Raw genomic sequence first — 17,092 nt, forward strand, 5'->3', positions numbered from 1 at the left:
CGCAGACTGCTGCGGCCACTGCATCACTCTCGCGATTTCCCGCAGGGGAATTGTCTAGTTAGTGATGCAGTGCTACGCAATGCAAACTATTGACCCTCATAGCAAAGCTATGGGAGTCAATAGTTTGCAGTGCGAAGCACTGCAAACTATTGTTCTTCACTACGTTTTTCTTCTTATTATTATTATTATTATTATTATTATTAAACTTTTTCCTACGCATTTTCGAAACCTTTCAACTCAAATACCGTTCGTCGCACACAGACACAAAATACATCAAAACGTGCGTCTCGATCGGACTCGGTGTGCTTCTATACAGTTCTTTCAAACAAGATTTTTTCGCGACGTAGTCGCGAAAAAACTGCGACAAATTTCCCAATTGAAATGAATGGAGAAGCCCGAAAAAAAAAATAATTCAACAGACATTTTCAACAATGAACTGCTCTGGCATACTTTAACCGAGAGACTTCATTTAAACTTTAAAACGTAGGTACTCTTGCCTTCTCTTCAGAGATTCACTTCACTTAGCGACAACTTTTACCGTTTTTAAACTATGAAGCCTCAGAGTTGTGTAGGTTTTTACTCAAATTTCAGGGTTTATAATGGGTGTGTATTGCGCGGAATGTTTGTGCTAGAGTGGATGACATCATCAGCTAGAGTGAGGAGGGGAGAAGAAAGTTAGTCAAAAAACTGCACAGAAACTGCTCCCGTGGCCACAAATTTCACACGACAGACATAATTTATACATAGAAACGTAGGAAAATGTGTCTTCTCACTCAAATTCGTCTGCTAAAGCTGTAAGTCTTATAGTTTTGGCGTCAGACACAAAGATGCGCCAGCAACACCCATCCACAGCTCCATAGACTGCCATGTTAAAAAGGCAGGGAAATTTCTGGAGGAAAGCAGACGTAACCTTTCTTTGAATCGCTTTGAATAGGTCACATTTCTTCATTTTACCTACAAATTACACATCTAGACGTTCAGGAAAGCCTCAAGATGCCCAAAGTTAAGTCGGTTCAATGATTGGAAATACGGTTTGGCCACAAGTCCTTCCTGTTCGAGGCGATTTTTCAGCATTTTCTCTCTCTTTCCCCGTCTTCCAACTGACATTCTAACAGGAGCAGTTGACCCTGGTAGCCATGACAACCAGACCCCAACCAGCTTACACACGTTCACACACGCAGCTGCTGGGGACGAGAGGCGGGAAAAGAGCTCTCAGTGGAAAACATGATCTGCCAAAACATTAAAACCCCCCTTTCACACAGCTGCTGGGCCTCTTAGCTATAGCTCTTCTCATTGACTGAATGACAACTTCATGTTTGACCTTTTCCTTTATTTTAAACACAAATTATATCTGGCTGCTTTGCTGAAACTCCTGACACAACATCCCTGACCCGTTTCCTTCATCTTATTAGGTCAGTGAATAGCTAAACTGCTAACAGACGCTAACGACTAGCCGCCCAGTGATTTAGCCGACGACTAGCCTTCCAGCATAGCTCATGTATGTTAGCAAGCTAGCGGAGCTAACGGAGCTAGCTAGCCGCTACCTTAACGCCGCGGACTCAACCGCGGAGTTAGCCTCGAGCTAACCGCTAACTAACCGCTAGCTAACCGGGATTTAACCGCGGACCCGCGGGAGTTAAACACGAATTAGCCGTGGGAATTCGCGAGAGTGATGCAGTGGCCACAGCAGTCTGTGATATGATATGATGCTATGATATAACGATTTGATACTGCGATGCTAAGATGATATGATGATATGATGCTACAATAATCCTTTGCTTTAATGATATAATTTTAAAAAAAGGATAGTGTGAGTTAAAATAAATAGTATATATACTTATATATATATATATACACTAAATATGTATATATATATATTTACATGCATACATTTACACACACACACACACACACACATCTATCTATAACAGGATCATAGCGTAGCTCAGGAATCTAACCTGTGTCCATGAGAGAGACAGAGAGATCGTGAACGCGCATATGTGTGTGCGTGTCTGTGAATCTGTGAAGCCCGCGAAAAATTCATCCATCTGATTGGACAGTAGCAATGACGTGTTCACGGGGAGGACTCTGATTGGTCAGGTCCGTTACTACGGAGTTAAATACCCTCGTCTGATTCTGCTCCTCCCCTTTCTTCTCGGCAGAGGTAAGTGTACGTTTCATTCCTCTTTAGATAACAAATATTTTATTAAATTGTTAAAGAAAAGTGATATTATTGAAGCTAGATATTGTTCTGTCGTTATTCTGTAAATGTATTTAATTATTTATGTTCGGTGTGTTTATATTAAAGAATATTAAGCCGCGGTAAAAGCTCGGTAAAAGTGACTGTGCCTTTTCTATATAAAACATTAAACAAAGACAAAAGCAAACAGCTCTAACTGTGGTAATATGTATATATCTTTATCAAAAGAGAGATTATTAAAGCTAAATATTACTTTCTGGTGATTTTACGGTTGGTTTGTTTCAATACAAGAACATTAAACCGAGCTAAAAAGCTAACGGAGCTAACTGGCTATAGACAGAGCTAAGCTAGCGGCCTGTACCGCCGCCATTATGCTAATGAAGGGCTAACGAAGCTCACTGGCTGTAGACGGAGCTCCGGTAAAGGCCCGAAGGGCCGCTATTGTGTTAATGAAAAGCCTACAAAGCTAACTGGCTGTGGCGCGAACGGCAGCCATTATGCTAATGAAAAGCTAACGGGGCTAACTGGCTGTAGATAGAGCTTGGTTAAAATAGCTAGGCTAATATGTTAAACACTTTTACATCATACCTTCATTAAATAGAAAAGCATTTTGATACAAGACTATTTTTTTTTACTTTTGGTAATAAATGTTCATTCAGATGTTGATACAATCCTGTACATTTGCTGAAGTTGATGTTATCTTTGCTTGTGTGGAATATCTATTTGTCATAGTAATTATTTGTTTTTATGAAAAAAAAAAACTTATAATATGATACTGTTTAAAATAAATTAATATAGTAGTATAATTATCATCCATAGTTATTATAATATAGAAATATTGTGCCCAAAAACACACACTTTATGACAACTACAGATGTTTAACATGTGTTTGCTTTGTTATTAGCTTGTTGCTTACACTTACTTATAACAATTGAAAGACATTTCAATTTTTTTGCATTGTCTTTGATAGGATTAAAAGGTTCCTGTGCTTCGACAGCTGAGAGTTGATTCATCGCCCTCAACCATCGCAGAGTAGTATCGCCACCTCACCCACACACATACATTCACCACACCTTCATCTACACAGATTTAATTTAAATATAACATATTACATTAATTTGTCTTAGATTAGATTATTTTACATTAGGTAGTTAGAGTTTAGGTAAAGGCTAGGGTTTAGGTTAGTTTGATAGGTTTGATAGCCTGTTAAACTTTGAAAAGTATTTTGTCTTGTTTTTTTTTTCTGTCTATTTTTTGTCAGCAGGATGCCTAGGAAGTCCAGACGTTCCATGGCGGTGAAGCAGCGCTGGAGGAGGCTCGACCTGGAGGAGCTGAGGTCCACCCCTTCCCCCCTGGAGGTATTTACACAGTAGATAAGCTTCTGTGCCACAATGACATCTGTCTGCGTGAAAATGGCTCTAGAAATGTTACATCTATTGTTTTCTCCTTAACTGCTGAGTTCTGTATGTGTTTGGTCTTAATGTTTCATCAGACGTCCCCCCCGGCCGGAGAGGAGCCTTCCCACCGACCCTGCTCTCAAGCTCGTCCCCCCGTTCGTGCTCGTGAGTATCTCTCAATGATCAATAAATTAATTCAGCATCAGTATTTAACTTTCTAAACTGTTTTTTTCTGTCCTGTTGTACTCATATTAACAAATGATTGTTGACATTTCCTGGTTTGTTTTCAATTCAGTAACACCGTTATCTCGTGATGTGTTTTGTCGTTTACTAAACAGGCCGCGGTACCGGCTACCGCCATCGGGTCCTGCGGTGGCCAACTTCGTCGCTCACTGGACGGAGCCACAAGTTGGTCATCCCACCGGAGTCTCCTGACAAGAAGGTGATATTATTAGCCACTTTATGAAGAAAGTGATTGATGTTTAGAGGGATTAATGATTTTCATGCTAATTACATTTTCTTGGTTGTTACAGTTCATTCTGATTGTCGGGGACTCCCACCTGCGCTCCATCGCCGACGGATTCGCCGTGATGCCAGACACTAAGTATTCGTTCGGTATCATGTCGACCCCTGGGGCCCATGCCGCTCAGTTGCGGACTGAGGTCCTTAATGCTAATGTACCTCTCTCACCTGATGCTGTTTGTGTTCTTGCTCCTAGTAACAACCTGACAGCCAGCAGGACCATCGAGGAGGCGGCCGTCGACTACGCCCGTTTCCTCACTGCGGTGAGGAGCCGTTGGCCAGAGGTAAGTTTAATTTCATGTCTCACTTGTCCTGTATTTGTAGTAGTTTAACAAGACTCGAAGTTCATTGACTCTGCTTAAACGTATGAGATTTAAAAAAAGAGATTTAAAAAAATTAATGTGTATTTATTGTAACGTGTGTGATTTTGAAAGAAAATGTCAATTGGTAGCGAACATGTTTTGTTTTGGAAAATTTTGCTTTATTACAGGTCTTTGTGGTGGACTTCCCCCCCCGCCTGACGGAGGACCAGACGTACCAGGACCTTCTTCGCCAGGAGTACCACCGCGTGTCGGCTCGTATGGGTGTGTACAAATTATCATGTCAATAAAAACAAGGAAAAAGAACTTAAAAGTGTCTGTGATTCATGGTACATGTTGTAATTGCTTGTTGTTTTCTTTTGTGTATTTTCAGGTGTGAGGTTCTTCTCTGCGGCGGAGTACTTCCCCCTGACGCGCCTGGAGCTCTGGAGCAGAGACGGCGTAAGTAGAAAATCAATGTGTGATAGAAAAAGTCAAATTTGTTATAATGTCTTGTGTGTTGATATGAAACATTCAACACGAGCTACTGTTCTATACCTGAACTTTGTATGTGTCTTTGTGGGTTTGTGTTCATGTGTGCAGGTTCACCTGAGCGACCGTGAGGGGATGGCCATCCTGACCAGCCTGCTGTGGTCCGCGACGGAGCGGTACCTGGAGACACCACCTCCCCCCCCGGTGTCTCCTACTCCTCCACAGCCACTTAGGAAGGTTTCTCCTAAGCTGGTTGTGAGGGGAGAGGTACGTGCTCCGCTGGCTTCTGACCCCTTCCGTTGGAAGGTCGTTGGTCAGAGCAGCAAGGTTAGTAAAGTTTTACTGTTGTATCATCATGTGTGTTTACATGTGTTTGTGAACATGTTGGAGATCGGGTTCACAGTCTTAAAAAGCACCTATTTAATCAAATGTGATGTGAACTTTTCCAGGTTCCCTCCCCGGCCAGCGCGACTCAGCAGCAGGAGAAGGAGTCCTTCCTCCCACTGAACCCTGTTTGGTTCAGCAGCACGCTTCTTCGTGCTGTGGAGGAAGTGTCTCCTTCTCAGCTGTCTGGTGTCGTGGACCCCCCGTCTCCTCCAGCGCGGAAGAAGGTAAGTTGTCTGATTCTTCTCAGCTGTAAAGTTTCTCCTTGTTCCCTACAGTTACTGTTGCTATGTTCTATCTGACTGTGCAGGTGGCCTCCCCAGCAGCAGCCAGACGACGCAGGACCCCCCGCCCCCAGACTACAGTGACTAATGTACGTTTTTATCTGCCACAACACACACAATGTGACACAGAACACACAGTGTGTTCACTGAGTGAATTTTAACATGTCTATTCTCATGTGTCAACAGCTGGTTGGATCCCCTCCTACCAGGTTGGCCTGCAGTCTGGGATCTCCGGAGACCCCCACCTGTTCACCGGTGGCCAAGGTACATATTATTCCTATTGAATAAAGTTGATGATGTCATCAAAGTCTTCATTCTACTGAATTCTTGTTATGATTTGTTCTCAGGTGGCCAGGATCCAGACACCTTCCCCGGCTGGACCTTCCCTTTCCCTCACCGCTGTGGCCCGCTCCTCTCCTCGCCCAGCTAAGGTATTTAATCCACAACTGACACACACACAACGTTTACTGTAAATTCAGCTGTAACTACATTAACCTGGTTCATCTTCCTCTGCAGTTCATAAATGCAGAGAAAGTGAGTAATAAAAATACATTTAGAAAACTTTTCTCGTAACAACTTAGTGCTTGTTCTAATACTGGTCTTATGACTTGTCACAGACATTTAGAAAACTTTTCTCGTAACAACTTAGTGCTTGTTCTAATACTGGTCTTATGACTTGTCACAGACCCGGACACCGTTCCCCTCATCAACTTCCTGGCCCTGGATCATCGACGACGGACTGTCCACCTCCTCTGCTAATGAGGTAAGAACATTTACCTTCTGGTTTATCGTGGGCTCAATAAAGTGTTTGTTTGAGGGAGAGTGTAATTTCCTTTAAACTGTAATGTATAAAAAAAACTTGAGGAAATGAAGGAGAGATTTAATTTGTTTTTTGATCATTATTAATATCTTGGTAAACTTACCAAGATATTAATAATGATCAGAATACCAGTAATGTGTTCTAGTCAAGTGTGCTCATGATATGTGTGTAAGATTGTGTCAGCTTTTTATAGATGTTTAGTTGATCTGAAAAACTTGCTGGAATTGATGTTCTACAACAATGTAACTTGATTCATTACTACTTCTGCTATTAATACTAGTAATAATAATAAAGCTAACTATAATAATACTGATACTAATAATGTGTAGTAATTAATAGTATTTTAATACTAATAGACTAATAAAATTAATTATGACTAACCTACTAATAATTAACCATTGAACATCTTTACAGGCAAGCATAAAGGTAGGTACTCAGGTAAGTGGGGGTCAGGCTGTCACTGTTAGGGCTAGTCATAGTCAGAGGGACAGGAGGTACAGTAAGTTCTCTAGGAACAGTCAGTGTACCTGCATGTCCCTGACTTTTCTCGCTTTCGAGAATGAGGGTTGTAGCTTTAACACAGCTACCCTCGATAGAGTGCTGGCTCAGGGAGATTCACTCTACGTAGGAGTGAAACAACAGCTGATCCTGGAGCACAGGTATGAAAATGATCATCTCACCGTCGAGAAAATGCCTAAACAAGTCCTGACAGACACTGCAATGTACGATGTCCACATGTGCGAAGTTAAATGTGGAACCGTCAAAGCCTCCAGCGACGGAAACGGCAACTTAATTTCCCTTGCTGAAGAGCTGCAGTGTCTGTCAGGAGATGTGAGGCATGCGTTTATCATAGTAAATCCAGAATGCATTGCAGTGTTCCGTACCCAAACAGGGACGTATGGTGTGTTTGATTCACACACCAGAGATTCGGCAGGTTTTCCAAAATTCAACGGAACTGCAATCATGAAGACCTTCACTGAAATCAGTGACCTGGCTGAACACCTGCACAACCTCTTTGCTGATCGTGGACCTTCTGCCAGCTATGAGCTTGTGCCTGTGTCATTTGAAGCCGTCGGTTCCAGTGAAGGTCTTCAACAACCGACGGTAGAAGTAGATTTAGAAGTCTCCAGGACAGCTCTCCCTCCAGTCATAAAACTAGGTAAATTAGGTAAACAACGAAGACAAAAAGTTAAAAGGAGGGAAAGTGACAGCCATGTTATCAAATGTGAAAAAAACATTAATGAAAAAAATAGGTATGACAACTGCCCGGAATTTGGAATTAAAAAAATAGAAGCAAACAAAATAAAACATTCCCAAGACAGTAATCATAGGAAACAACGGTTACTGTCTTTCAGAAATTATTATTCAAAAGTTAAAAATACAAAAAAAATAAAACTTAATCAAAAATATAAGGAAGACCCAACATTCCGGAGCAGTAGAAAAAAACATTATACAGACAAATACAGGGCCGATCCTGCTTTCCAGAGCAGGAAGAAAAAATTTTTTACAGAGAAATATAACATGGATCCTGCCTTTCAAACTAGGCAAAAAAAATATATTAAAGAAAAGTATAAGGCAGACCCTGCCTTTCAAACTAGGCAAAAAAAATATATTAAAGAAAAGTATAAGGCAGACCCTGCCTTTCAAACTAGGCAAAAAAAATATATTAAAGAAAAGTATAAGGCAGACCCTGCCTTTCAAACTAGGCAAAAAAAATATATTAAAGAAAAGTATAAGGCAGACCCTGCCTTTCAAACTAGGCAAAAAAAATATATTAAAGAAAAGTATAAGGCAGACCCTGCCTTTCAAACTAGGCAAAAAAATTATATTAAAGAAAAGTATAAGGAGGATCCTGCCTTTCAAACTAGGCAAAAAAAATATATTAAAGAAAAGTATAAGGCAGACCCTGCCTTTCAAACTAGGCAAAAAAAATATATTAAAGAAAAGTATAAGGCAGACCCTGCCTTTCAAACTAGGCAAAAAAATTATATTAAAGAAAAGTATAAGGAGGATCCTGCCTTTCAGAGTAGGCACAAAAATTACATTAAACAGAAATATAGGGCAGATCCTGATTTTTGTACCAAAAAGAAAATGTACATGTTAACTAGGTACAAATCTAATCTTAGACTTAGACAAAAGAAAAAAGAAAGTTTAAATAGAAGGTATCACAATGATCCTGAGTTTAGGTTACGCTGTATCCAACGCAGAGTAACTAAACTCGCAACAAATGCTACTTTTTGCATCTTTAACAAGATGCAAAACGCATTAAGGATCAAACAAAAATATAGAAGGATCGTGCCCTATAACCCCCCCCAACCGCAGCCGTTAATAAATCCTGTGATGGAAGCCGCCATCACAGTGTTTCGTGAAACTATTCGACACGGGCCGACGTATGTCTGCACCGTGTGTAACAGAGCAATGTTTCCTAATCAGGTCAGATTGTGCAAAAGAGAAAAATATAGACAAAAACCTGCAGTGGCAGCATCCTGTTTAACAGGAAACTATGTCCACTTTTGTGACAACGACTGCGCTGCACATTGCTCTGTTACACACGAGCGACTAAAAGAGTGGATCTGTCACACGTGTGACAGCCACTTGAAGAGAGGACGGATGCCACCGGTTGCGACGGCGAACAACTTAGAGTTGTCGCCCATCCCCCCAGAGTTAGCGAGGCTCAACGTGCTCGAGAGGCAGCTAATTGCTAAAATACTGCCTTTTGCTAAGGTTGTCGCTCTGCCGAAAGGACAACAAAAAGCAGTCCATGGAGCTGTTGTCTGTGTTCCATCAGAGGTGGAAGCAACAGTCAACAGTCTCCCAAGACCCAGATCTGAGTCACAACTACTTCAGGTTAAATTAAAGAGGCGCATTAACTACAAGGGCTACCAGCACTTTTATACTGTTAATATGAGAAATGTATTAGCTAGTCTCGCCACACTTAAAAGGATACATTCTGAGTATCAGGATGTATCCATAGACGATAGTGTTGTTTTTGATGAGTCAGTCGACGATGACGACTCACAACTCAATGTTGCTGATGCTGCTCAGTCAGAGCAGCATCAGGGAGACATTGAGGCAGACGTGGACCTCGAGGAGGTCTTTAATAGGAAAAACGACCCAGACCAACCACAAAGGCAGCAGCCAGACCCAGACATGGACAAAGACTTAGAGGAAGTTTTTTCTAGTCAGAACGACCCAGACTCTAGTAGAAGTCAGCAGCCTCAGGGAGCTGACGACGAACAGGAGGAGCTGAGGCCTGGCCTGACTCTGGACACGTGTATGCAGCCGCCTGACATTGCACAGGAGAGTCTTTCGTATGGTGATGGAATATTTAGCATTGCCCCCGCCCAGGGCAACAGACCAGTAGGCTTCTTCACCATACCAAAGCTTGAAGCCATGGCTTTCCCTGTGCAATTCCCGACAGGAGAGAACACACTGGATGAACCCAGAACCTTCTCCCTGTCACCTAGCATGTATTTTAACTGCAGGTTGTTTGCTGTCGATACACGTTTCGCTAGCGACCAAAGCTACCTTTTCTTTGCGCAGTTTGTCACAGAAACCCACCTGGCGACAAACAGCATGTCAATTCAGATGCGCAAAGGAAAGTCCAGAGCTAGAGACGGCCGTCGTATTAACAACCTCATGCTCCTGGACCAAGACGAGGTGCAGCGGCTCATTATGAGCCAAGATGCAACTCGCTTCATGCAGCCTCTCAGAGGCACTCCAGCCTATTGGACCAAGACTCTGAAAGACGTCCACGCCATGGTGCGACAAATAGGCAAACCCACATTTTTTGTCACGTTCTCGGCTGCTGAGATGAGATGGCCTGAGGTCATAGAGGTCATCAAAGCTCAGCAGGGAGAACACGGGGACTTTTCAGAGCTCGACTGGAAATCAAAGTGCGACATTCTGCGGAGCAATCCGGTCACAGTAATGCGCATGTTTGAAAAGAGAGTCGACGCTCTGATGACCAACCTTCTCCTCTCACCAGCGCAGCCCATTGGCGAGGTGGAGGATTATTTTTATAGGGTTGAGTTCCAGGCTAGAGGAAGTCCCCACATCCACATGCTAATTTGGATTAAAAATGCACCTAAATTTGAAGAAGAGTCCGACCAGAAGGTCGCGGCTTTCATAGATAGGTACATAACATGCAAGATGCCTGATCCTGAGACAGACCTGGAGCTCCACAGAATTGTCTCAGAGGTTCAGGTTCACAGCAGGAAACATTCCAAGTCCTGCAAAAAAGGCAACGTTGCCTGTAGGTTTGGCTTCCCGAAGCAGCCCATGGATGATACATTCATCACTAGACCCCCCATTAGTGCTGGCACCTCAAAACCTTTAGATCAAGACCAGAACCAAGATGAGGTCGCCAGAATACTGGAGCAGAAGCGGGCACTCGCTAAGAAGCGAAAGGAAGCCAAAGTCAAACTTCAGCAAGTTAGAGACTTGCTCTTGGATGCAAACGCTTCATTCAGTAGTTTGACAGACTTGCTCGACCAGTGCGGCTTGACGTACACGGAATACCGAGCCCTTGTCCACCGCCTGGCGAGCAGCCATGTCGTGATCCTGAAGCGGCATCCAAACGATTGCTGGGTTAACGCCTATAACCCAGACCTGCTCCGAGCCTGGAACGCCAACATGGACATTCAGTACGTTGTGGACGATTATAGCTGCATAATGTACATGATGTCCTACGTGTCCAAGCCGGAGCACGAGATGACGCAATTCCTTAAGAACGTCATCGGAAATGTTAAACAGTCCAATGTTAACGAGCGTGACGAAATGAAGCAGATCATGCAGGCCTATGCTAAACATAGGGAAGTCAGCGCTCAAGAGGCTGTTGCTCGCACCTGCAGCTTACGGCTGAAGAGGTGCTCCCGGACCGTGGTGTTCCTTCAGACCGACGAGGACGGTCTGAGGATGAGTCACCCTATCGGTAGACTCCAACAGATGGAACCGGGTTCAGAGGAGGTGTGGATGTCCGGCCTGCCAGAAAAATACGTCAACAGACCTCGCGGTGCTGAGTTTGCGCGTATGTGCATGGCCGAGTTTGCGTCAGAGTACAGGGTGCTGTACGGTGAGCAAACTAAAAGTAAAAGCGCCATCCCCCTCCTGAATGAAATGGGCTTTATTCAGAAAAGAACTGCTGGAAAGCCGGCAATTATCAGATTTCCTCGGTTCTCAGAGAAGAAAGCTCCTGAGAAGTTTTATAGACGACTGCTCAAACTTTATCTCCCACACCGATCTGATGACGACCTGAGAGATGAAGCTAACCCCACTTATGAGCAGTTTTATACGTGTGGCGAGATCCCGGGTATGAGTGTTAGAGATCTCGTAACCCGTAACAAAAAACGCTACGAAGGTCAGGGTAAAAGGATCGACGAAGCGTTAGAACAGTATCAGGTGCTGGGCCCTATAGTTAATGAGTGGAACTGTTTTGCGCCTGAAGTAGAAGCTGAACGGTTAGAGTGTCTTGCAGAGCGACAACCTGCCGAGCACGAAGACCCAGGAGAGGTCCCAGAGTTTCAGGTCACTAGAGATAGGGGGAGCTCCATGCCGAGGATAGAAGCGCCGCAGTTGAGTCCAGACTTTGTTAGAAAAATGTATCAAAGTCTGAACGAAACGCAGGCTTCTATCTTCTACAGCATTCGTCAGTGGTGCTTTGAGCTGGTGTGGGGCCGCGATGTAGAGCCGTTTTATTACTTTTTGACAGGGGGAGCTGGCTGTGGTAAATCGCACGTAATCAAGTGCGTTCACCAGGAGGCAACGAGGATTCTGCGTGAGCTCCCCAGATTCAGGGACCAAGCAGACATGACGCAGCCTGCAGTGCTGCTGACTGCCTTCACTGGCACAGCAGCCTTCAACATTTCAGGCGTCACGTTGCACTCACTGCTCAAACTGCCGAGGTCCTTGAAGGCACCGTATCAAGGTCTCGGCAACGCCCTGGATGAGGTCCGAGCGACACTTTCCAACGCGGAGATTCTCATCATCGATGAGGTCTCCATGGTTTCCAAGGAGCTGTTTGCTTACGTCAACTGGCGTTTTCAACAGATCCGAGGAAACAGGAAGCCGTTCGGGGGGATTTCTGTCCTCGCTGTTGGTGACTTTTACCAACTGCCGCCTTTAGGCAGAGCCAAGCCACTGTGTGTGTATGAGGAGACTGAGTTTGATCTCTGGAAGGATCACTTCAAGATGGTCATCCTTACAGAGATCATGCGACAGAAGGACGATCGAGCTTTTGCTGAACTCTTGAACCGCCTCAGAGTGAAGCAAAAGCTGGATCCTTTGAGTGATGAGGACAGAGAGTTGCTCACACAGGCAGTGGCTGACGTCAAAGATTGTCCAGTAGATAGGCTACACATTTTTGCTACCAACAAAGAAGTTGACCGTCACAACTCTGGTACTGTAGCCTCCCTCCACGACGACGCTATCGACATCGCAGCTCGGGATTATAGGAAAATGCCTACGACCGGCTGCATGACGATAGTGTCGAACGTTAACGGCACCAAGCGAGATTTGCCTGACAACATAGTGGCTGCTCCAGGAGTACGCGTTATGTTGACCAGGAATCTCGACGTGGAGGACGGAATTGTTAATGGAACATTCGGAACCATCTCGCACATTGTAATGACGGACAGCGAGCCAAAGTCTGTTAAGTTAATTGGACTCGAGCTGGACAATCCCACAGCAGGACAGAGATTCCGCAAAAAGATCTTGGGTCCCTCAGACAATCTGGCCTACATTGAAAGATCTGAGGAGAGCCTGAGTAACACAAAAGGGGTCATTCGGCGCCAGTTCCCCATGAAGTTGGCTTTTGCGTGTACGGCCCACAAAGTTCAAGGTATGACGATGGCGTCAGCGGTTGTGTGTCTGAAGCGCGTGTTTGAACCGGGCATGGCTTATGTAGCGCTCAGCCGCACAACTTCGCTGGGAGGTCTCACTATCTGTGACTTCGACGAGAAAAAGATATATGCTGACCCCGAAATCAAGACAGCTCTGGAAAGTATGCCTCAAGCCTCTTTCCAGAGCTGTCGACCATTGTTAGCATTTTATAGATTGATGGAACAAACTCCAAAGACCTTGACAATCATCCACCACAATACTCAGGGACTTCCGTCCCACATTTCAGACCTGAAGGCTCATCACGAACTGCAACTAGCAGACGTGCTGTGCCTCACAGAGACACATTTGTCAGGGTCCTCTGTATCCCCAATTTTCGACCTGGAGGGATACACCATGTTCACACGCAGTAGGTTGCTGTCTTACAACAGCTGTGTGGACATGGCTCGAAAAGATGGAGGTGGAGTTGCAGTGTACTGTAGAGGCAACGTGCAAGCAGAGCCTCGCAGGTACATGCACCAGGTCACTGATTTGGAGTTTGTTGTCATCAAAATTGAGGCTCCAGTCAAACTACTTTTAGCGACTGTTTACAAACCACCAAATTTCCGATGGTCTATGTTCTTACAAAACTTGAGAAACCTCTTAGACTCATTGGACGTGATAAATCACCAGCCCATCATTGTTTGTGGCGACTTTAATGAGGATCTCCTCAGTAAAGGCAAAAAAAGTATAAAAGACTTGTTTCAGGCCAGAGGTTACACTCAACTAATTAGTGAATCCACCACTGAGAAGAACACTCTGATTGATCACATTTATATTTCACATCCTGATAAATGTCTTCAATCAGGTGTTCTCCAAACTTATTACAGTTACCACAGTCCAGTCTATTGTATTTTGACTGACTAAGTCTCTCCAGCCAACACATGGTCCATAGAAAAGTAAGTGTGACTTTAATCATGATGTTGTAATGGCATGTGTTGGCTGGAAATAGTTGAATCATGTATTGATGTAGTGTTTTTTTATATTTATTAATGTAACAAAGGGGTCAGCATTATCTTATCAAGCCGTTCTCATCATCTATTGAGATGATGAGAACGGCTTTCAATGTATAATGTTAAATATTTTGTAATTAGCTTAGCTAATGTAATTATTTAAATTACATTAGCTAACCTAAATAATGTAAATCATGTATTGTAAATTAAATCATGTAAGTTACAGGTCGACAATCTACGTGTCAACCAGGTCCATCAAAAGGTGAGTATCTCTCTTTAAAATGATTAATCACATTGAATATTTGAACTAACCTCCCTTCTCTTCTCCTGTCTGTCTGTTCTGTCTTTACTGTCATTCATGTTCAACAGAAGGAGACATCAAGAGGACCACAGCTGATCTCTCTCCAGTAGAGACAGCAAACCAACACCAAAAAAAAGGGAAGTAATATTTCACATTTTTTGATCAAATGTTTTAACTAATGTTTTGAGCCTTTAACTTATGTCTGTTTTTGTTTAAATTGTGTGAACTAGATCTAGGAAGAAGACGCCCAGATGACAGCAACACAACAACAATAAGGGAAGTAATATTTCACATTTTTTGATCAAATGTTTTAACTTAATGTTTTGAACCTTTAACTTATGTCTGTTTTTGTTTAAATTGTGTGAACTAGATCTAGGAAAAAGACGTCCAGATGACAGCAACACAACAACAATAAGGGAAGTAATATTTCACATTTTTTGATCAAATGTTTTAACTTAATGTTTTGAACCTTTAACTTATGTCTGTTTTTGTTTAAATTGTGTGAACTAGATCTAGGAAGAAGACGTCCAGAAGACAGCAACACAACAACAATAAGGGAAGTAATATTTCATTAAGTTTGTGATCAAATGTCTCCATGATGATTTGAAACCTCTAACTTATTGATCTTTTAAATCCAGGATCAAGGACCCAAGATCCAGGAAGAAGACGTCCAGAGGACTTTTTTTTTTCCTTTGTATCTTTAGTTTCGTGATGGGTTCGGTGGCCGTGTTTTTACAACTTTGTTTCTTGTTAGATTAACGTTTTTTACCGACTCATCAGATGTTTTCGTGTTCCTTGATTGTTTTGTTGAAAAATAAACTTAATTTCTGTTGCAAACTGTCTGTTTATGGCTGTTTTATCACTTATCTTATAGTTTCAGCTTAGTTAAAGGTATATTATAGCATTTTAGCATCTTAGCATTAAAGCATCATTTAAACATCTTAGCATTGTAGCATCATAGCATTGTAGCGAATTGGCATTGTAGCATCTTAGCATCATAGCATTTTAGCATCATGAAAGCATGTTAGCATCATAGTATGGTAGCATGATAGCATTGTAGCAAATTGGCATTGTAGCATCATAGCATCATAGCATGGTAGCATCATTAAAGCATCTTAGCATCATAGCATGGTAGCATCATTAAAGCATCTTAGCATCATAGCATTGTAGCATCATTAAAGCATCTTAGCATCATAGCATGGTAGCATGGTAGCATGATAGCATTGTGGCAAATTGGCATTGTAGCATCTTAGCATCATAGCATTGTAGCATCATTAAAGCATCTTAGCATTGTAGTATCTTAGCATCATAGCATCTTAGTATAATTGCATTGTAGCATCTTAGCATCATAGCAACATAGTATCTTAGCTTTGTAGCATCTTAGTATCATAGCATCTTAGCATCTTAGCATCTTGGCATAGTAGCATCATCGTAGCATCGTAGCATCGTACTATCACAGCAATATAGCATGGTATCGCAGACTGCTGCGGCCACTGCATCACTCTCGCGATTTCCCGCAGGGGAATTGTCTAGTTAGTGATGCAGTGCTACGCAATGCAAACTATTGACCCCCCTCATAGCAAAGCTATGGGGGTCAATAGTTTGCAGTGCGAAGCACTGCAAACTATTGTTCTTCACTACGTTTTTCTTCTTATTATTATTATTATTATTATTATTATTAAACTTTTTCCTACGCATTTTCGAAACCTTTCAACTCAAATACCGTTCGCCGCACACAGACACAAAATACATCAAAACGTGCGTCTCGATCGGACTCGGTGTGCTTCTATACAGTTCTTTCAAACAAGATTTTTTCGCGACGTAGTCGCGAAAAAACTGCGACAAATTTCCCTATTGAAATGAATGGAGAAGCCCGAAAAAAAAAAAAATTCAACAGACATTTTCAACAATGAACTGCTCTGGCATACTTTAACCGAGAGACTTCATTTAAACTTTAAAACGTAGGTACTCTTGCCTTCTCTTCAGAGATTCACTTCACTTAGCGACAACTTTTACCGTTTTTAAACTATGAAGCCTCAGAGTTGTGTAGGTTTTTACTCAAATTTCAGGGTTTATAATGGGTGTGTATTGCGCGGAATGTTTGTGCTAGAGTGGATGACATCATCAGCTAGAGTGAGGAGGGGAGAAGAAAGTTAGTCAAAAAACTGCACCGAAACTGCTCCCGTGGCCACAAATTTCACACGACAGACATAATTTATACATAGAAACGTAGGAAAATGTGTCTTCTCACTCAAATTCGTCTGCTAAAGCTGTAAGTCTTATAGTTTTGGCGTCAGACACAAAGATGCGCCAGCAACACCCACCCACAGCTCCATAGACTGCCATGTTAAAAAGGCAGGGAAATTTCTGGAGGAAAGCAGACGTAACCTTTCTTTGAATCGCTTTGAATAGGTCACATTTCTTCATTTTACCTACAAATTACACATCTAGACGTTCAGGAAAGCCTCAAGATGCCCAAAGTTAAGTCGGTTCAATGATTGGAAATACGGTTTGGCCACAAGTCCTTCCTGTTCGAGGCGATTTTTCAGCATTTTCTCTCTCTT

At 42.7% G+C, this 17,092-nt stretch overlaps 2 protein-coding genes across 2 annotated transcripts in view; one reads left to right on the plus strand and one right to left on the minus strand.

Moving 5' to 3' along the window:
* LOC311509903 (protein NLRC3-like) overlaps positions 1-17,092 on the minus strand; it is a gene marked incomplete at its 5' end in the record, with an annotated part of 91,511 nt that overhangs the window by 19,624 nt on the left and 54,795 nt on the right. The gene's annotated exons all lie outside the window — the stretch shown is intronic.
* Positions 8,351-16,014, plus strand: LOC311509909 (uncharacterized protein). The gene is made up of 2 exons (XM_084575349.1): positions 8,351-14,489; positions 14,597-16,014. Exon 1 carries the CDS (start codon positions 8,490-8,492, stop codon positions 14,139-14,141), a length of 5,652 nt encoding a protein of 1,883 aa, XP_084431475.1. The 5' UTR covers positions 8,351-8,489; the 3' UTR covers positions 14,142-14,489; positions 14,597-16,014.

This window comes from Chelon labrosus (assembly GCF_963514085.1).
Source record: "Chelon labrosus genome assembly, contig: SCAFFOLD_31, whole genome shotgun sequence".
Taxonomy (NCBI): Eukaryota; Metazoa; Chordata; class Actinopteri; order Mugiliformes; family Mugilidae; genus Chelon; species Chelon labrosus.